This window comes from Syngnathus typhle, linkage group LG3, assembly GCF_033458585.1.
Source record: "Syngnathus typhle isolate RoL2023-S1 ecotype Sweden linkage group LG3, RoL_Styp_1.0, whole genome shotgun sequence".
In the NCBI taxonomy this organism is placed as follows: domain Eukaryota; kingdom Metazoa; phylum Chordata; class Actinopteri; order Syngnathiformes; family Syngnathidae; genus Syngnathus; species Syngnathus typhle.
The window spans coordinates 18,996,675-19,019,227 of record NC_083740.1 but is presented as its reverse complement, the minus strand read 5'-3'; the positions used below and the strand labels follow the sequence as shown (position 1 = coordinate 19,019,227).

Genomic DNA, 22,553 nt, shown 5'->3' with positions numbered 1-22,553 from the left:
AGTGTTCGGCCCCCTTAAACCTTTCAACATTTCGCCACATTTCAGGCTTCAAACATAAAGATATAAAATTTTATAAAACCCTAGTCAACCTCACTTTGTTGCAGTATAGTTTCTATTTTATGCGCCTTTTAATCCGGTGCGCCCTATATAGGAAATCATTTCTAAAATAAAAAATTAAATGAGGGTGCGCCTTATAATCCAGTGCGCTTTATGGAGCGAAAAATACGGTATTAGTAAATATGCCAGTGTTGGGCAAGTTATTTCCTGAATGTTATTAGATTACCGTATTTTCCGCACTATTAGGCGCACCTAAAAACTTACATTTTACTAAAAAAAACACAGTGCGCCTTATAATGCAGAGCGCCTTATATATGGATCGATTGATGAATTTGTTGATCCATACTGGTTGTACACCGTGCTCTGCCAAAATGTTTAAGTACGTTTTAGTACGACTAGTAAATTACAAGGTCGCATCGCTTCCCAACGTTACGGCAACTGTAGTCAGGGGGCGTCACCGAATAGCTGTTGTACCCGCGAGGCTATTTCATTTCAAAACAGGCTGCTCCGTTAATGTTTCGAGTAAATTTACGGATTGATATGGAAGGGAAACATAGGTGAGCAGTACCAATGTGTTAGATCGAACTTTAGTCAGTTCCGATCATTTTATAGGAGATCGTTTGAGAAACGCGATTGTTTACACTTTGCTGAGGCTCATGGGAGATTGCGAGCTGAGGCTCATGGGAATTTGCGGATGGCTAATGCTATAACAATAGCTGCTATACGGACCAGGCTATTTCATGTCAAAATAGGCTGCTCTGTTAATGTTTCGAGTAAATCTACGGATCGATATGGAAGGGAAACATAGGTAAGAAGTACCAATGCGTTAGATTGAACTTTAGTCAGTTCCGATCATTTTATAGGAGATCGTTTGAGAAACGCGATTGTTTACAGAGGGCTCGTTGATTATTGGTTAGTGGATGCATACCGCAGCCCTAGTCAACCTCAGTTTGTTGCAGTATAGCTTCTATTTTATGCCCCTTATTATCCAGTGCGCCTTATATATGGACAAAGTTTTAAAACGGGCCGTTTATTGAAGGTGCGCCTTGTAATCCGGTGCGCCTAATAGTGCGGAAAATACGGTACTGTTATACCACAAAGCCCCATGTTTGCCGAAATACAAGCCCTAGCAGCACAGAACAATACATGCAGACTGTTGATATACAGTATTTTCATATAAATAGACATGCAAGTAGAAAGGATTTCCAATCATAGCAAGGTTCAATACACTTTAATACTTGCCAGGATGGTTATTGATTGCTATTACTGTACTGGCATTTTATTAAACAGTGTCTACTAAAGTGATCACCAATCGCCAAAATGGGTCTTTCCAGAAAGCTCAACACAAGCTACTGCTGACTTGCTTTCTTCTATCGAGCTGATTCTGTGCAAAATGATGCTGCATTCGAGGAAAGTGGGACTTTTCTCTTTAGAAAATTTGAACTGGAAGGTCCAAGTTGCGAAGAATATCAATGAGTCAAGTTGTTGTGCTAGCTTGTATGAAAATACAAATTGTATCACGATGGTGAACTGAAGAGAAACCATGTAAAATTATACGAGACCACCTGGAACCTATTAAATTAAGACAAGGAGAAAAAAGTGATCTAGGCAGAGATGTGTCTTTCCTTTTAAATACCCACAATTAGTACTATGAACTTATTTCAACCATTGTTTGACATCTTTTTGTTTTGAAAACACCCAGAGACAGGAGACAGAACTGCTTAATTGGGCCCTTGAAGAAAAAGTTGACGTTACTGCTATGATTTTTCCGAAAATAAATCATTATTTTTACCTCTACCTGAAAATATGTTAAGATTGTGATTGAGAACAGTGGCAACAATAGTCCCTCTTACAAGTGATCAAAACCTAAAAGCCACTCACCATCAGTGGTGGACCGCGACTGGCTTTTAAGGCGCAGTGAGGGTCGAAAACGGGTGCGGTCATTGAAACTCCAGCTCTTTTGTACCTTGGCAGGGCTGGTGGCCTCTGTACCAGCCTCTGCTACTGGAGAACGACGGTCATTCACTGAGGATGTTTGCCTGTTCTTTATGCTCTGACCTCTCGGGCTAGCCATCCTCACACGCTCCTTGAAGCTGAGTTTCTGGCTATAAAATGAAAAGAGAATGGATGGTTAAACAAGAGAAGAGCAAATGTGAGAAAAACAATACAAGACTGACATGAAGTTGTATTACCTGTGAATGTTTTGGTGAAATGATTCACCAAAGTGCTGTCAGTGCTTGTTTAAACGATTATTGTAAATAGCGTCATTCATTATTAGTAACTACAAGGTCATTGTACAATGTCAAAATGACATTAAAGCAACACGCCAATGCCAATTGAATGTTTTTTACAAGTTCATGTAATCCCTGTGACAAATTACGTGCTGCACTCATGACTGTATGTACTGTACTCATAATTTTAACTTGCTTCCTGGTGTATTTTGCTATAAAACAGCAGTATGCCGACATTGTGCATTGCCATAATTTAGATAGCATTCGTAAATGTCAGGTTTCATGTTCTTCCTTTGAGAAAAGAAAAAAAAGCCATTATCCATTTATAGTGTCAACGACGGGCAATGTAACTAGCCTGCAAACTGAATATATGAGGAAATCCATGTACAAAATCTTGTCTTGCTTAAAATAAAAGATAACAGGACTCTCTGATTCTCAGGAAATGTAATTGTAATAGAACTGGCCATAGTCCTTCCTGCACATTGGAGGACTCTACAAGAACTGACTTAAAAAAAAGCCCTGCGATTGCTTGGCAAGCAGTTCAGGATGTCCCCCGCCTACTGCCCAAAGACAGCTGTCATAGGCTCCAGCACGAGTATGAGCCTCGTGAGGATAAAGTGGTTCAGAAAATGGATGGGGAAAAAAAAAATGTTGATTATGATCAGTAAGAATAATTGTTACAATATTAAGTTCATGGTATGGAAAGTAGACCAACATGTAAGGCATTATTTTAATGCGAAAAAAAAACAGGATTATTATTATTATTATTATTGTCTTTTATATAAAGCACTATTCCATTTTTAAAAACATTTTTTTTCATGTTTACTTCAAATAATGAAACCTGACAAGTAGAAAGAGATATAAATATATATCAAAGAGACAAAGTCAAGCCAAAGTAGTTAGTACATTTATCAAGCAATCAGGTCAGACAAGGTGCATATAATCTCTAAACTATAATATGGAGCTAGACATGATGATGCCCAAATGGTGACACTACATCCCCTGCAGATAAACCCATGCGACAATGTTTACACTGTGTTCCAAATAATTATGTAGCTACAGTGGAGCCTCGGTTTTCGAACACAATCCGTTCCAGAAGGCTGTTCGAGAAGTGAATCGTTCGAATTCCGAATCATATTTTCCCATTACAAATAATGGGGAAAAAAATAATCTGTTACAAGCAATAAAAAAAAAATGCCTTATTTAAGCATTTTTTCATTTGCGCATTTTTGTCCAATCGCTCAACTGCAGCGCACCGCCGAACGGGCAACTGCACCGCGCTGGTCACATTATTGCGACAGAGCCGTCGCTGAAATTTAGAAAATATTTTTAAAGTCCTGCTTTACTTTCCAAAATTTAAGTAGACATCAGTGCACAGGGAGCTTAATTTTGTCCGATCGCGCAACTGCAGCGCACCGCCGAACACGCAACCGTTGCGCGCTGCCGACCGCGCAACTGCACCGCGCTGGTCGCATTATTGTGACAGAGCGGTCGCTAAAATTTAGAAAATATTTTTAAAGTCCTGATGTACTTTCCAAAATTTAAATGGACCTCAGTGCGCAGGGAGCTTAATTTGGTCTGATTGCGCAACCGCAGCGCGCCGGGCGCTCAGTGTGGGGCAGTCAGAAATGTGAAGGGGGCATGTTTTTTTTTTTTTTTTACACATTTTTAACACTGTTACTGTTTTCTTCACGACAGTTGTTAGCTGTGTGTCCAGATCTCAACCTGGAGAAGTGGATTGCACTCTGTCAGGCCTCACGAAGACCTGTCCAGCTTGGGTGTCCCACCTGAAGATTAAAGCTTCTGCTGGTATTGCCCTTAGGGTCACTGAGGCATGCAAACCCCCTGACCACAATAAGGTGGCAATCTCTCTTGGGACATATAATATGAATGTTATATTAACTATTATTTGAGTTGTCGTTAATCATTAGTTATATCACGGGTCATTACGACGAGTTTGGTGGAGTTTTTACTGCTTCTTCCAACTCCTACTGCGCTGACTGTAACTTGACAATCTCTGGCTGCGTCTTGCCTCATTCTCATTTGCATACTCACAGTGATTGGATGTTTAAGCAGGGGCGCGGAGTCCTGACAGGACACACACTGCACCGACATGAGAGAAGAGAGGGGGCTGATTAACGTGTGTTTCTATCAGCGGATTTTTCACTTCTAAAAGTTTGATTCGAGGGGGCAGGACATCTGTTTGAGGGGGCGTTGCCCCCTCTGGCCACTGCGTTGCTTTAGGACCGTCTTTGTTCTTTTAGGATGGCTTAACTGCTCCCACTTGCTTCCTTTGGAGGCATGATTAGAGTAACCCTGAGTCCTCGGAGTAACGAGAACGTAATAACGAACGGAGTCACTTGGCATACGGGTCCTCTCGGCTCATCTCGCGAGGTTCGACAACCGAATTTTGTCCGACATCCGAAGCAGGAAAATCTCAAATTTTTTGTTCAAATACCGATTTGTTCGAGAACCGGGACGTTCGAAAACCAAGGCTCCACTGTATATCAAATTCAAGTTCAACATTTGAGTTTTTGGTTACTTGCAAAGTTTTTGCACAGATCACTTGTATCAATCTTGGACAGGCTTGGTGATTTTAAACAGATGAACATAATTAAAGATTTTGTTCCACATTATCAGCAAAGCTAAATTTTTCATTGTGGGGAAACTGAAGAATTTTCAACGAGCTGAATTGTCTGCTTCTTTACAAAAAGAACACAATCACTGGTGGTTTAGAAAAGAAAAGGCCAATGTGAATATTTGATACCTGCAGATTATTATTTTTTCAAAATCACATTTGTTTAGTTTTTTAAATATTTCTACAAAATAATTTTTTCTCTTCTTCAATCTATTTTATTTTCAAAAGCTGTGTATTTACAATAACAGCAATGAGAGTGATAAATAATCCATCCATTTTCTGAACCGCTTAATCCCCACAGGCTGGAGCCTATCCCAGCAGTCATCGGGCAGTAGGCGGGGGACACCCTGAACTGGTCGCCAGCCAATCGCAGGGCACACAGAGATGAACAACCATTTGCACTCACACCTAGGGACAGTTTGGAGTGCTCAATTGGCCTACCAAGCATGTTTTTGGGATGTGGGAGGAAACCGGAGTGCCCAGAAAAACCCACGCGGGCCCGGGGAGAACATGCAAACTCCACACAGGGAGGGCCGGAGGTGGAATCGAACACACTGTGAGGCGGACGTGCTAACCAGTGCGTCACCGAGCCGCTCATGATAAATAATAATAAAGTTAATAATAATACATTATGAATATATTATTATTAAGAAATAACCTACTACTACTACTGATAATAATAATAATAATAATAATAATAATAATAATAATAATAATAATAATAATAATAATAATAATAATAATAATAATAATAATAATAATAATAATAAAAAAAATTGGCAAATGGTTGCATGGATGGATAATAACTGAAGATTCTAAATTGTGTGAAATGTTTGTCTACAATATTTGGGCCCTTGGCTTGTGACCAGCGATACCCTGCTTCCCATCCGAAGTCAGCTAGGATAGGCGCCAGTACAGTTGTGAGCGGTACAAGACATAGAATCCTCACCACCATCATCATCATCGTCATCATCATCAACATCATCCCCATCATCATAATTTCGATACACTGGAACTGGAGTAATATTCTAGTTGTTATATCTTGTCTGTTCTGCAAAATCCCCATTATTATAAGGCTAATATATTCATTCATAATTTAAGAAAAATATCCTCTAAATTGTCTTGCCTATTTAGTATTATTAACTAAAACTGCAAATGCTTACTAATTTGGAACACAGTGTAGTCAGCATTCCCAAAAACATGTCAGGGACCGAGCAGCGGTATACCTATGTTTCCAAGGGGTACACCTCCTCAGAAGCTCCTGTTTATTACAATGCATTTTACTAAAAAAAAACAAAAAATAAAACAAATAAATAGAACAAGGGCAGACAGACATACAGTGTGTGTGTGTTATTAGATGCAGGGATGGGGAAAGAGGGAGCGAGAGAGAGAGAGAGAGAGAGAGAGAGAGAGAGAGAGAGAGAGGGAGGGAGAGAGGGAGGGAGAGAGAGAGAGAGATAAAGAGATAGAGAGAGTAAGAATTGTGCAGTTGCTTTGAGGCATTTTAACTGCCATTACCGTTCTTTTTTTTAATGTGGCCCTTGTTTTTAACTTCAATATTTCATTGCCTTTACTTAAAAAACTCCTTAAGTACCGTATTTTTCGGAGTACAAGTCGCACATTTTTTCATAGTTTGGGTGGGGGTGCGACTTATATGTGAAATTTCTAATTATTTTTGGTCACACACACATTCACACCGTCATTACAGTCATTGTGAAGTAGATTCACTTCACGTTATTTTCAAACTAAACCGGATGAGGGCGCTCTAGGCCTGCTTTGATAAATCCACCATTGGCTGTAACTCATATCAACTGAGAAGCGCTTAACTTCTTTTTTTTTTGTCACTCACACACATTCCCGTCATTGTGAAGTAGATTCACTTCACATGTTATTTTCAGACTAAACCAGATGAGGGCGCTCTAGGCCTGCTTTGATAAATTCACTATTGGCTGTAACTCATATCAACTGAGAAGGGTTTAACAAAAATGGCACCAAAAAGAAAATCATATTTTGCAGATTACAAACTGCATATAGTAAAATCTGCAGCCGAAAACGGTAATCGAGCAGCAGAAATAAAGTTTGGAGTTAGTGAGAAACTTGTAAAGGATTGGCGAAAAGCGGAGGTTAGTCTTAGCGAAATGAAAAAAACAACGTGGACGAAGAGTTTGAAGGATTTGGTGATTTGTTTGACAAACTTGTTATTTTTGTTAGTTATTAGTAGTTTCCCATTGTCTAGAGAGGCCGTGAAGGCCGCATTAGGGGCGCGATTGTCGTTGTTGGCTCATTGAGTTCGTTTTGTTAAATAAAGAGCCGGTTACCAAACCCACGTCTTGCCTGGTACTTTGGTAACGCTGCTATATAGTTATACACGTAGATCTGTGGAATAATTGGAGCCGCCAACTGACAACGAGGCTGACGTCAGCGGCGCATGGAGTTCCTGAGTCAACAGCTGTTTTTTTTTTTAAGTTAAAGTCCCAATGGTCGTCACACACACATCTGGGTGTGGTGAAATTTGTCCTCTGCATTTAACCCATCCCCGTGTGTTGGGAAAGATATACTTTTTATCATTGGATTCTATGTATCTACTTATGTGTGCAAGATTCTCCGCAACATGTGATAGTTTGGCCTCGTGATAATGTCTTGGGAGCAGATGGCTGGCTAAGGAGCTCATGTGTGGAGTCACGAGCCGCGCTATACAATGGGCCCATAGTTAGCTATCCATGTACATATCATGAGGTTGTCATGGGATGGCTGAAGCAGACAAACGTCTTATTCAAGTAGAAGTCATGAGAACTCCAACAGAGGTATCTATCCCATGAGCACCAAGACTACGTCTTTTGTCTGGCTAAAGTCATGGGACGAACATACCGCTTCTGTCTTAATAGTATCGCTGTTGTGCGGTAGTCATGAGATGTAATTGTGGAATGTCCTTCCCGTCTAAAGAAGCTATGCATTCATGTACATGTACACTTGTCCCTTTGTTTGTTCCTCAATAAAAGGCACGACCAAACTGAAGGAAGGGCGCAGATCCCAACCACACTTGTTGTGTCTGGGATTGAGCCCGTCTGCAGATGATCGCTGGCCTCCAAAGACATATCCTGCCTCTGTGAGATTCTTTTCAGAAAAATGATGTGAACCCAACATTTTGTGGTGGCCCGTACGGGGATTCCTGGAAATCTGCTCGCTGATCCGAGGAGTGTTGAAGACGCCGAATCCGTGCACGGCAGGGGTCCAAGGACGCCTGAAGGAAAGCCCTGGGGAGCAACGTTCATCCGCCAGGCCGGCCCAGTTCAGCACCTCTCGGCGGCGACGATTGACGGAATCTTCAAGAATCTTTCACAGACTCGGTGAGACCTCTTTGTTGGCTTGCGTGGTTGGGGTATTTTAGTCCCCAGAAAAAGGGTACCCGGGTAAGGACGGCGGAGTCCTTGTGAATTCCAAGTAATAGGAATTCGGTCTACTTGTAGACATAAATACACCTCGTTGTGTTGAGAAAATTCCGCAGTGTGAATGTGTGTGAATGGTAATACGTATGTGCTGCATGTAATATAGTGGGAAGAAATTACCACAGGAGGTCGTTATCCCACTAAAGAAACATTCCAACTTTAGAAATCCCCAGGATTTGATAGTTGGACTAAATTGTTTAAAATGGGGGGCCGTCAAAGTGTTACTCACAAAGTATCAGGAGATGAGAAGTATATGTTAAATAACTTTCCAGACAGTAGCGAATGGTTGATAAAATGGAACAAAAAGTATGGTGTGACTGGTCACCTTAAAGTAGATCAGTGGAAAAATGTAGTTGCCAAGCTTGAAGCTAGTGTAATTATGAAAAAAGGAAAGAAAAAAGATAAAAAGGAAAAAGAATTGCAATGTGCAAAATTATGGTTAAAAGAGGCTGAAAACCAACGCAGAGCTGGACTAAAAGCTAGAGAAGACCGAAAAGCGCAACAAAATAAAATGACTGGCACTATTTGTTTTGTCAAACCAGAGGACAATGAAGGACAAGGACGACTAAGACAGAGACAAAATGACGCGGCACCACATGGACTTGACGGAATGAATGAGGAAGCAGTTCAAGCACAACCTGAGCGTTCTAGTCTGTATCCCACTAGGGAATTACAGGCCGCAGCTAGAGCTGAAGCTAGTGTGCCCCCACCTTATTCTCCGGTTTCTCACCACACTAGACAAAAGACAGGACGAATGACAGTCCAGCCGCAGGCTGTCCCAGACAAAATGACTGAACTAACACACGACAAATACTCAGGTGACGAAGGTGACGACCCGATAATGGGCAATTATCCCATGATTCAGGTCCCGAATCCAAATGCCGACGGACCTAATAATCAACACATGTACGTGTTTCGACCTTGGTCAAACAGAGAGTGCAGAGAAGCTGTTGAGGGAATCCCTGATCCACAAGAGGATGTAGAGTCCTGGATCAGAGACATGGAAGGAGTAATACACTCATATAGATTAAATGGTAGGGAGGCAGGAGAAGCCTTCCAGTGCTCCATCCCTCGTTTATGGGGAAGAGTGAGGGGAGATTACACAGGTAGAACTAATCAAGGGGAAATTTTCCAATACCCAAATGATGGACAATTAAGAGGTCCTTATTTGGCTCAATTAAACGCTTTATGGGACCGATGTAGAACAACATTTAGGAGAAGAGCTGATTACGGACGTCTGGCAGGGATAAAACAAAAATTGGGTGAGGATGTTGATGACTTTAGAGTGAGATTTGAAAAAGAATTTAGAGTTCACAGTGGAATCCCTGTAGACGACCATGACGCAGGCCCTTACCAACAACAATTAAAAAATGCCCTTTTAAATGGAATGGAACCCAAAATCAGTGAATGGATTCGAAAACACAATGTAGAGGTAGACACAGCCAGTGTTACTACCGTAATGCAATGGGCTAGACACGCTGCTAAAATTGTAAAGAAACCTAAAACTCCCACAGGGTCAGCCGGAGTTTTTTGGGTAGACTCGGACTGCGTGGAAGAATCAGAATTATTCTATCAGAACCACCTGCCCTATCGAGGCCGAGGTGGGCGCAGAGGAAATTTCAGGGGGAGAGGTAGAGGATCAGCATCCAAAAATCCTCCCCACTGGTCTGGTGACCCCAATGCCTGCTGGCATTGTGGAGGAAAAGGCCACTGGTCCAAAGAATGTCCTAAAAAGAAAAAAGGACCGCGGCCAGAACGGCCAGAACAGAGCGCATGACTAGATGAGGAGGACAAGCATGATCTCTTGGATGTTTTTACAGCAGTCGAATCATTGAGTCACTTAAAAGAAAAACCATTCATAGATTTGATTGTTAATGAACAAAAAGTAACTTTTTTGTGTGATTCTGGCGCCTGTACATCAGTTTTAAGACACAAAGTTAAAGGCCTGACCACTGGAAAGCAGTCAATTTGGGTCAAAACAGCTAATGGTCAGACATACCTAGAACACATGACACTACCACTAAAGGTTAAAGATCCAGAAACAGGCAGTGTGATTTCAGCACCAGTCGTCTACTCACCTCACTGTCCTGTAAATCTCCTAGGAAGAGACTTAATGTCAGCCCTAGGCATAGCTGTGTTCCCGCTAAAAGATGGGATGACAGCAGCCAGAGTGCCACACCTCTTACTCACAGAGGGAGATGAAGCCGTTTACTATTCACTTGATTTCCCACACTCCCTCTGTGACAGAGAAACGGCAGATCTGATCAAATTTGCAAAATCCACCATTTCTGATTTACAAGATGAAATGCAGTACACCAAATTACATGTCACAATGAAAGTTTCACCATGTTCAGATGTTGAATATAGTGAGGAGTTCCTAAACAAGCCCTCTGTTCCAGTGTCCATTGACTACATATATTCTGATCACAGATCATTTGCAGGTGCCACAGTAATCTTACCTACAAATCTAAAAAACATGTATAGAGGAGGATCAGTGCCTCACGTGTCACTTTTGAAACCAGAACATATTCAGTGGAAAGACACAGGTCCGAAGCTAAAAATAGCTGTTGCAGCTACTGATTATAAGCCTTGTGAAACAGGATGGGAAGCTCCAAGTTGTGAGTATAGCCCAAGCTGTGACATGTACAGACATAAATTCTGCATGTTATTCACAGCTACTCCAAAAATCCATGCCCTAGAATGACAGACAGCAACTATTGCATTTTCAGAGGAAGATGAAAAAGATTTGAAGAGTGTAGATCCTGTTGTGTGGGCCACAGGTCCAACAGACGTTGGTCTGATTACAGCCATTCCACCTGTGGAAATTAAACCAAATCTTCTTACAGACCCAGAGTAAAACAGTACCCTTTGAAGCCTGAAGCTTCTATAGGCATTGAACCAGTCATTAAAGATCTATTAAAAGCAGGAATAATTAGGAAATGTAATGACTCTCCATGTAATACACCTATATTCCCAGTTCAAAAAGCAGGAGCATCAAAATGGAGAATGATCCAGGATTTGAGAGCTGTAAATGGTGCAGTGCAGACCAGGGCACCAAATGTTCCTGATCCGCACACATTACTAAATTCATTGCAGCCAAATAGGACTCAGTTCACCGTGATTGATTTGAGTAATGCATTTTTCTCTATTCCTGTAGCTGATGATTCTCAGTATTGGTTCGCATTCACATATAAGGGTCAGGGGTACACCTACACCAGATTACCACAAGGTTTTACCGATAGCCCAACCATTTTCACACAGGCTATCATGAATTGTATGGCTGGTTTCACACCTTCATCTGAGAGTCAAGTTTTGGTCTACGTTGATGATATTTTAATTGCTTCGGAAACAAAGGAAGCATGCAGACGTGATTCCCTCCTCCTTCTGCAACACCTAGGCCAGACAGGAAATAAAGTCAGTAAACAGAAGTTACAATGGGTAAAACCAGAAGTGAATTATCTTGGTCACACACTTTCAGCAAGGGGAAGAGCAGTACAACAGGGCAGGAAACAGGCTATATTAGATACACCACGACCTGTCACAAAGAAACAACTTGTGTCTTTCTTAGGACTGTGTAATTACTGCAGAGCCTGGGTTCCACTCTATGCTGAGATGGCTCAACCATTGATAGAGGTAGCTCATGGACAGCCATTAGCACTCAAAGATAAAATCACGTGGACCCCAGAAGCAGAAGAAGCATTCACAAAATTGAAATTGGCATTGGTTCAAACAGCAAATTTGATCCTACCTGACTACAGTAAAAGGTTTATGCAAACAGTGGACTGTAAAGATGGGTTTATGACATCAGTACTGACTCAACAACATGGCATGAAATGGCTACCAATAGCTTTCTATTCCAAAAGACTTGACCCTGTAGCCAGAGCTTTGCCACCATGTGTTCAAGCTATATGTGCTGCTGCAATGGCAGTAGAATCGTCAGCAGATGTCATCTTGTTCCATCCCACAGACCTGTTTGTACCACATGCTGTTGATGTGTTGTTACTTCAAAGTAAAATGAATATGCTGTCTCCAGCCAGACATTTGTCTTATACAGCTCTGTTACTGTCACAGCCACACATAACCATTAAACGCTGCACATTATTGAATCCAGCTACCTTACTCCCTACACCAAATGATGGAATACCTCATAATTGTGTAGAGGAAACTGAACAGCTGCAGCTACCCAGAGCAGATTTGTCAGACACACCACTCACCACGGGTAAAACGTGGTTTGTAGATGGGTCTTGCTCAAGAACACCAATAGGGAAAACGCAGACAGGTTATGCTGTAGTGGAAAACCCAGATACAGTAATAGAAGCAGCAACTCTTCCTTCGCATTTCTCAGCCCAAGCGGCTGAAATCATTGCACTGACCAGAGCATGTACTCTAGCAGATGGACAAGATCTAACTGTATACACAGACAGCCAGTATGCATTTTCAACTGTTTTTTACTTTGCAAAACAATGGGAAAGGCGTGGAATGATAACTTCGACAGGAAAACAAATAACACATGCACAACTTCTAATCCAACTCCTCCAGGCAGTAATGTTGCCCACAAAGCTTGCAATTTGTAAATGTGAGGCACACACACGGAGGAAAGACTTGGTATCACTAGGCAATGCCTTAGCAGATAAAATAGCAAAGGAAGCTGCTATAGGTAAATACGGAACCTCAGACCTATTTCTGAGATTGCCGTCAGAAAAGGAGGAACTAATAAATACACAGATCTTGCATGATATGCAACATTCAGCCCCTAAACAAGAACAGAAAATGTGGATTGCTAAAGGTGCACAACTGACAGACAAAGACATATACATAGTAAATAATAAGCCTGTTCTCCCTAAATCCCTTTTTAGAGCAGCTGCAATTTCGACACACGGAAGTACTCATGTGTCGACAGGGGGGATGCAGGGGCTAATATCACAACACTTTACAACGTATGGTTTCAATTTGTACTCAAAACATTTTTGTAGAGCGTGTGAAGTCTGTATAAAAAATAATCCACAAGGGAATGTAAGACCAAAGAGAGGAAAATTCCCAGAACCAAATTATCCGTTCCAAATGTTGCATATGGACTTCATAGAACTAAACAGGTGTGGATTGTACAAATACTGTTTAGTCCTAGTAGATGCCTTTTCAAGGTGGACAGAAATAATCCCAGCAAAGAATGCAGATGCTATAACAGTAGCAAAAGCTATCTGCAAGACCATCATTCCCAGTTATGGTATCCCAGAGACCATTTACAGTGACAACGGACCACATTTTGTAAATTCAGTCATTCACAAAATGGCTGAACATTTGCAGATTACATTAAAAAATCATTGTTCCTATCATCCATCGAGTGCTGGCCTTGTTGAACGGACAAATGGAACAATTAAAAATAGATTAACCAAATGCATGGCAGAAACAGGAAGACCATGGCCCGAATGTCTAGATTTGGTAAAACTCTATATGAGGATTACGCCCTGCAGCAAGGGTTTAACCCAGGGGTGGGCAAACTTTTTGACTCGGGGGCCGAACTGGGTTCTAAATTTGGACCGGAGGGCCGGACCAGGAGCAGATGGACGTAGGCGTTGTGTGAAGTCATATAAGCGACCTGTAAAGGTCATCGCATAAAAGATCTTGGCCTTTAGTAGGTAGTAAAGCATGGATATTCCAAACAAGTTTTTTTTAAAACAAATGCATTTATTAACAGCATTAAAAAAATAATAATTCACTAAAAAACTGCTATCAGTGATTCTCATAAAATACGACACTGTTATTATGAATAACAATCGCCATCACTTCAGTGCCTGCAGGTCAGATTAATGAAAGAGGTTTATCTTATGAGATCACATCAAACGGCAAACATTCTGACCAAATATATCATCTTGAAGAATCGGTGAAAGCATACATCCAAATAAAGTAATCAAAACAGCAACACGGTGAGGGGTATCTGAAAATCAGAGCAGAGTTTTAACTCGCAAACACCTGGTAACAGAGGTGAGGAAACGGGAAACACCTCCTTAAAGTAAGCCTTAAGAACTTTACAGGTTAAGATTAGTCGCAAATAAGTGGTGCATCAATGTCCTTGAGCATCCTGCATTGTTTGAAAATGAGAATGGTCGCTAGTTTCAATCCCTGCTATGTGTACAAATCATATTCAAAATGCTTTTTTTTACAACAAACTTTAGAGCCTCCCGTTCATTTTCAGTGGGAACAGTGTTGTTGGTCTCCCTTTTTTGCTAGTGCGTCATAGTCTGGAGTAAAATTTGTTGTGGCAATTCTTAGGCGAGATCCGAGGTGTTGGTCCGTTTACCTTGATCTGTGACGGGTTGATGTTGATGTGGCTGAACGTCACGTCGCGTACGTCGAGCCAAATTGGCCACTCTTTTTTTAACATTCGGCACAAACTTCTTTTTTTTGGGCCACTCATTTTAATGGAAGGATTCCAGGGGAAGGTTTGTGGGTGGCTTTAGCGCAAAACTGCATCTGAAAGCTCAGCGCGCGAATTATAAGAATGCTGTCGTCTAAATTCGGGACTGATACGAATAGAGCGAGAGTGCGCCAAGTCCGTACTACTGAGTACGTACACGCACTTGTGAGTGTGCACCGAGCTTTCTGGCACGGCTTCCGGTAGTAAATGCGCAGGCGAGCGCTTCGCCATCTACTGGGAAAACGCAGTCATTGCAGGCAAAATGACCAAAAAAAAAAAAAGTTTAATAATACAATTTGTTCAGGGTTGGCGGGCCGGATTAAACGGTCCCGTGGGCCGGATGTGGCCCGCGGGCCGTAGTTTGCCCACCCCTGGTTTAACCCCTTATGAGATCATTCATGGCAGAGCATACAGGCTCCCCCTGTTCTCACATGATTTAGACAAAGCGGCGGAAGAGCTAACTCTAGCTGACTACATGATCAAAACCATGCAAATGAGAGAAGTTTCAAATGCAAATTTACTGCCCTCCACTCCTTTATCTCCACAGGATGACTCAGCGAAACCAGGTGACTGGGTCTTCACCAAAGTAATCAAAAGAAAAACGTGGTCTTCACCCCGGTGGGAGGGACCATTCCAAGTCCTACTCACCACACCCACAGCTGTCAAGATTGCAGAAAGACCCAGCTGGATACATCTCAGCCACTGTAAGCTGCAGAGAGTGCTTGGCCCCTAGGCCCCGGTCAGGGCGAAGACTGGCTACAAAGGGGGTGTCAATTATAGTTTGGCATCAGTCTCAAACCGGTGAAGAACTAAGAACCCTGACCATTTAGCTCCCTGGGGGTTCAGGTGGCTCTGTGGAACTGAACGGAAAATGGCACTCAGAGGAGTGCTTGTCTGTGCTGTGGCTGTAGCATGCTTGCCAATGACATGGAGTGTCCAGGATCCTCAAGGGGAAAGTGGAACTTCCGCTCGAATCAAGAGAATGACGACCGAACTGTTGACAAAGTATATAAAGATAAACCCAGATATACCCCATGCAGACAACATGTGGTACCAGTATGTATCCATGCTGGCCGAAACATACAATCAAACTAAATGTTATGTATGTTCCATCATGCCACGATCAAGTCAACAGCCTGTCCTACATGCCCGACCCATGCCAGAGAAAGATGCATGGTGTTTCGCAATACTAAGGGCTTTTGGGTTCAATCCCCTCAAAGGACTCAGACGGTCGGGAACTACTGAGGCACAACTAGCCGCCTATCCCTGTTACAACATCTCAAGGCCATTCACAATAGTGTCAAAAAGTTCTGTCGTCACACCCGCACCAGTGACTCTCGAAGTGAGTGAAACCATCTCACATCCCCTGTGCTTCCGACGAAGACGTGTTGATGGAGAAAAGGTGGGAGAAACAAAACGCTGCATCACCACCTCACTTCTGGAACCTACCGACGAGACCTCGATGAATACCACAGAAGCAATCAAACAAGTCCTAGCAGGAGGCGAAAATCCCCATTCTATCATCGAAGGGGGATGGTGGCTCTGTGGTCGCCGGGGCTACGCAGTCCTTCCAGGACGATGGGATGGCACATGTGCCCCCGTATATGTGTCAGATCACACTGTGTTCCTCAGTCTGGCACATCTTCAGGAACATCATCAGCGAAGGACACGTGCAGCTGTTGCTCCCACCTTCCGACCCTACGACAGTGTCTGGGGCTCAGACGTACCAGATGAATACAAGCTTTGGAGCACAGGACAAAAGGTGGCACTCACACTCTTCCCACAGGTGGGTGTGGCTAAGACTATTCTCCGAATAGAGACTATGGACTACAGGTTGAAGACCTTTGCCAATTTTACTCTAGAGGCCCTTACAGGTTACCAGTCGGAACTGCAAGCCCTGAGACTAATGGCACTACAGTCCCGAATGGTTTTGGACCTCTTAACTGCCGAGAAAGGAGGTGTGTGTGAAATAGTTGGTACCTCCTGTTGTACCTACATCCCAGGAGAAAATGACACCCACATCGAGTATGCTCTACAAGGACTTCGGAACCTCCGTAGGGCTATGTCCCAGGACGAAACTCCAGCCAAGGATGGCCATCCCTTTTGGTGGCTGTTTTATGGCGATTGGAAGCAACTTCTCTTGAAGGTCCAGAACGGAATACATTCCATTATGACGAACATAGCCAAAGCCGAATGGAGAGCTGTAGTTCTGATAAACTCTGGAATGTAAACTTTCATACTTTTTGATGTTACTATACTATATCGTGTAGGCATATACTCATTTATACACATATGTAGTTATTGGTTGATGTTTTGTTTTCCCATGAATTCCAATGTTAAACAGGGGGGAATGTTGGGAAAGATATACTTTTTATCATTGGATTCTATGTATCTACTTATGTGTGCAAGATTCTCCGCAACATGTGATAGTTTGGCCTCGTGATAATGTCTTGGGAGCAGATGGCTGGCTAAGGAGCTCATGTGTGGAGTCACGAGCCGCGCTATACAATGGGCCCATAGTTAGCTATCCATGTACATATCATGAGGTTGTCATGGGATGGCTGAAGCAGACAAACGTCTTATTCAAGTAGAAGTCATGAGAACTCCAACAGAGGTATCTATCCCATGAGCACCAAGACTACGTCTTTTGTCTGGCTAAAGTCATGGGACGAACATACCGCTTCTGTCTTAATAGTATCGCTGTTGTGCGGTAGTCATGAGATGTAATTGTGGAATGTCCTTCCCGTCTAAAGAAGCTATGCATTCATGTACATGTACACTTGTCCCTTTGTTTGTTCCTCAATAAAAGGCACGACCAAACTGAAGGAAGGGCGCAGATCCCAACCACACTTGTTGTGTCTGGGATTGAGCCCGTCTGCAGATGATCGCTGACCTCCAAAGACATATCCTGCCTCTGTGAGATTCTTTTCAGAAAAATGTTGTGAACCCAACACCGTGTGATTTTGATCCATCCCCTGGGGGAGAGGGGAGCAGTGAGCAGCAGCGGTACCGCGCTTGGGAATCATTTGGTAATCTAACCCCCCAATTCCAACCCTTAATGCTGAGTGCTAAGCAGGGAGGTAATGAGTCCAATTTTTATAGTCTAAGTGACACAGGGAAGAAGATTTCGATGGATTTAATGATTTGGAGTGACACGGATGGTTCGATAAAATTGTTGTTTATATTATAGTTTGATATATAGTTTATATGTATATAGTTATATGGGCCTGTGGAAAAAGTTGAACTGCAACTGACGTCAGCGCCGCACCACACACACTTCCGGGGTTAGAAGCGCTTATGTTTACACAAAAGACAAAGATTCCAATTGATTTAATGATTTGGAGTGACACGGGTGGTTCGATAAAATTGTTGTTTTTGTTTATATTTTGTTATTTGATATATAGTTTATATATTGTTATATGGGCCTGTGGAAAGATTTTAACTGCAACAGACGACGAGTCCGACGTCAGCGGTGCGCCGCACACGCGGCGTTGTTTACACAAAGGACAAAGAATTCGATGGATTTAATGATTTGGAGTGACACAGATGGTTTGATGAACGTGTTCTTTATGTTATAGTTATTTGAATCACTGTTTATGTTACGTCAGGCGTATTCTCAGCTCCTCGTTTGTGTTTATGTCACGTTAGCATATCGTATCGTTTAGCCTGTTGTTGCTGGTTCATGTCTGTTCTTGGTGTTGGATTTTGTCAAATACATTTCCCCCAAAAGTGCGACTTATACTCTGGTGCGACTTAAATATGTTTTTTCCCCTTAATTGTGCATTTTATGGCTGGTGCGATTTATACTCCGGTGCGATTTATAATCTAAAAAATACGGTACTACTTTTAAGGATGTTACGTCAAGCGATTATCAAGTTTAAAACAACACTGTTGGTGGACCTGTAATTTTGAAGAAGCAAGGCAATTGTACTTGGACGAGACAGCTACATTAGAATAATGATACAGTTTGGTGACTCACATACTGAGTCACCAGTTTGCATGCGGTAAATCTGAGCGTCACTTAGAAACATTCGTCAACAATGTCACCATCCACACTCTCATCTGAACTTCGTTGTATTGTCTGATCTACAACAGCTTAGAAAAACTGTGAAAAAATAATAAAACATGGAAGCTGAACTGATGTTTTAGATTCGAGGGCATCAACATGGTAGCCCCCAAGGATCAGATGAGGGCAGTTCTTAAAATAGTTCACCAGTGAGCTGCTCATTATTTTTGTGTGGTGCTGTTGTTGCTGAGCAAATTTGTTGTTTCAGAAGTGTCTATCAAACTTTGGATGACTGCAGTAGCCAAGAAGTAGTAGGTCTCAGTTACAATCAGGTTTATGACGTCCGTTTAGAATTTATTTTTCAAACCGTGAGAACGTAATCTGCATCAATCAATCTTTTTGAGTCAGCCACTTTATTGCCATTTGAAATGCTTTGACGTCTTCATCATGGGCTGTAACTCAACTGTACTTATTACACAACGCTGATTAATTCAAGTTGCAGTGGCTTGTAACAGACAAACAGGTGACTGCAAATATAGTATAACAAACAATTGCTACATGTCTCACCCCCTGGGTCATTCATTCATTCATTCATTCATTCATTCATTCATTCGTTCGTTCGTTCGTTCGTTCGTTCGTTCGTTCGTTCGCTCGAATGAATGAATAAATGAATAAATGAACAATGACTCATGCTTACTTGAGTGTCCTGTATACATCGCATATTCCTTACTGTTAACAGTTTAGCTGCTGCAGTTTTACGACTTTGTTTAACCACATGCCGTATCAACACAACTCAATATATTTAAATTTAAAACGGATGCTTTAAATCTGCACATACATTCTACACTGTGAATCCTTGTCAAGCTTTTGGCTAGGTAAAAGTAGAGTTCCTGTTACACTGACAGCCAAAATATTGTGACAATTATCACGATTATCCGTTTAAATTCATTTGTAATTATTTGCTTGGCACAGGTGTTAAAGACAAAACACATGCAGCACAAATTTCTATTGTTGCCCTTTATACCAAAATGTGAATGGAAATAAAATCAATTACTGTCAGGTCCTAAATGACTGTATTAACATTAAAATAATGATGCCAGGAAAAAGAAAAGAAAAGAACAAGGACACACGGACCCAGATTGACCTAACTGTCAATTGGCCTGAGCATTATGTTTATGTGACATCACAAAGCAATATAGAATTTGACCAATGGGCTACAATGACAGAATTGTTTAAATTGCAGCTCAGTTTTATTAATTATTTCCTGTGTTGAGATTGAGGTTCATACCAGTGAAGATACTAGATAAAATCAGACAAGATTGGAGCTCAGTTTTACTAAATGTTTCCTGTGTTGAGATTCAGGTTCATACCAGCAAAGATACAAGATAAAATCAGACAAGATTGGGAGACTTACCAAAATAACTAATAAAATGGTTTGTTCACCAATGTAAACAACATTTGTGCCAGGACTTATGTGATGACTTTGCATCTTGAAATGTCTTGATTTGAAAGCCATTTGCTTTGGAACCAACTCATGTGTTTCTTTTTTTTCCTGAATGTTGCTAATTCTAAGATGAAAAAGTATTGTGTTTTCGTTACAAACCTTGTTGTTGGTTCTCCTTGTTCTTTTCTGGAGTTGACAGTTGAGAAAAAGACAGACATTTTATTAGATATGACATGATGACTATTATTTTTAAAAAAAATTACATCAGTTTCAGTTATTGTACTCACATGACAGAATTGTGCATTTTGGGTTGAATTATATTTAGTATAAAATCTATTTGTTTATTAATTTCTTGTAAGAGGAACATCATTTAAAAAATCCAAAGCAAGGTTCGACACGGTACAATTAACGTACATACATACAATACATGAGCAGTTTTGTCAGAGTAAATGTAAAAATGTAACTATGTATGTATGTATGTATGTACGTATGTACGTATGTATGAACACGCATATGTACATGTCACGCACACTCACACGCATGCACACACACACACACGCACGCACGCACACACACACACACACACGATATGGTTGCGTGTGCTTGCGCGTGTGCGTGCATGCATGTGTGTATGTTTAAATAGTACGTATTACAGTGATCCCTCGGTATTTGGTGGTTCATCTATCAGTGCATCGCAGGTTTTTAAGAACATTAAATATTGAGGATATTTCGGTGCATCGCGGCTTTTTGCGGCATCACTCGGAGCGCGGGGCTTTGTCTGCCCACATAACTTTACAGCCCACAATTGGCCGGTAGAGGAGACAAGACCAATGGAAAGATCTCTATCCTTGCCGCTGATTGGCTTAGAACTATAAGAGCAGTTTTAACCACGCTTTATCTCAGCCTCCTGCAGTCGCGCTAAATATCCACTCTTCCACTTTGTTCACGTCAGGAGAATCAGCAGCATCTCTGATTTGCGCTTCATTTTGTCACTAACGAGGATGCAACATGGGTGCTTTCTTTGGAAAAAGGGAACAGGATGACGATGCAAGCTGGCGAGCCGATCAGCGAGCGCGCGTAATCGAAGCAGACGGTTATAGCACGCTCGTGGTCAGAAGGTCGAGCCAAACAGAGTCCAGAGCAAATCATATAAACAGGCTTTCGCTAAAGAGCAAATCAGGAAACAGGTATCGTGCCACACAGCGGATCAGGGAAACGGGAATCAGGTGGCATAGAAGAGTTTGTGAGTTTTAGGGTGTATTCAGACCGGAAAGGTCCTTTAGTCCACTTGTTTGGTCCGGACCAAAAGCGAACTTAATTTTTTTCGTTTGGTGCGGTTCCTATTCAGACTGTATATTTTGCAAGTGAAGTATACACATCCACGCTTGTGACGATCTGTGCTCCCATTGGACAGCAATGACTAGGGCGGCACACAGAGTTGCTCTGCATATTTGTGCTGTTGGTTCGGATCTACGCTGTTTGTATTCACACGTGAAGCGAACCTCACCAGAGTCCGTTTGAAAGCAAACCGAGACCACTTTAAAAAATGGGTCTCGGTCCGTTTCTTTAATCCGCGCCAGGATTCCTTTGCGTGTATTCACACCTGCACAAAAGATCCAGACCTGCGTTACAATCGAAGCCTAGTCAGTTTAAAGTGGACCAAACAGTCAGGTCTGAATATACACTTAGCGAAGCCCTAAAGTTTCTAAAAGTCAGTTTAACTTTCAAATGTATAAACTGTGTTTAAAAATATAGTAAAGTGTGTAAAAATACAATAAAGGGTTTAAAAAATATAATTATAAAAGTTACACTAAAGTGTTTAAAAATACAATTATAAAAGTCTTCTGCGGATATCGTAAACATATTAAGTCCACATCGCGGATTTTCACCTTGTAACCGATTATCAGCAATAAACGAGGGATCACTGTAGTGTTGTGAGGATCAGGCAGTTCAGAAAATGGATAGATGAATGGGTAACTTCATATCAATATTGGTGAGTACTAAAGGGTTGACTACTTGTACTGGTATCGCTCTGACAAAATGGGTGTCAAACATTCCCATATTCTTAAAACTGCTGGATCAAAAACAACTTAATTTGGCTCAAATTCGGACTGACTTGATAAATTGGGTCATTTTGACCTAACTACCTGGGATGTTTTGCACATAATAACCCATTTTTGTACACCCCCTCAAATTTTATTTTTATTTTTTTGCAAAACAACCCAAAGTTGGGTCAAATTGACCCAGGGTAGTTGTTTGTACCCATTTTTAAGTTTTAAGGGTGTACATATTATATGTAGAGTATGTTCTAGTATT

General features: G+C 41.6%; 1 protein-coding gene across 5 annotated transcripts in view; it reads right to left on the bottom strand.

Annotated features, from left to right (window-relative positions):
- Nucleotides 1–22,553, bottom strand: part of LOC133151027 (potassium voltage-gated channel subfamily KQT member 5-like) — a 118,599-nt gene that overhangs the window by 9,517 nt on the left and 86,529 nt on the right. For 4 of the 5 annotated variants that reach the window (XM_061273750.1, XM_061273751.1, XM_061273752.1 and 1 more), the window contains exons 9-10: nt 20,397–20,423; nt 1,939–2,162 (exon numbers count right to left, since the gene is read on the bottom strand). In XM_061273750.1, the coding sequence (XP_061129734.1) occupies nt 1,939–2,162; nt 20,397–20,423 (251 nt within the window). The remainder of the gene's footprint in view (nt 1–1,938; nt 2,163–20,396; nt 20,424–22,553) is intronic. The other variant, XM_061273754.1, reaches the window with a different exon arrangement.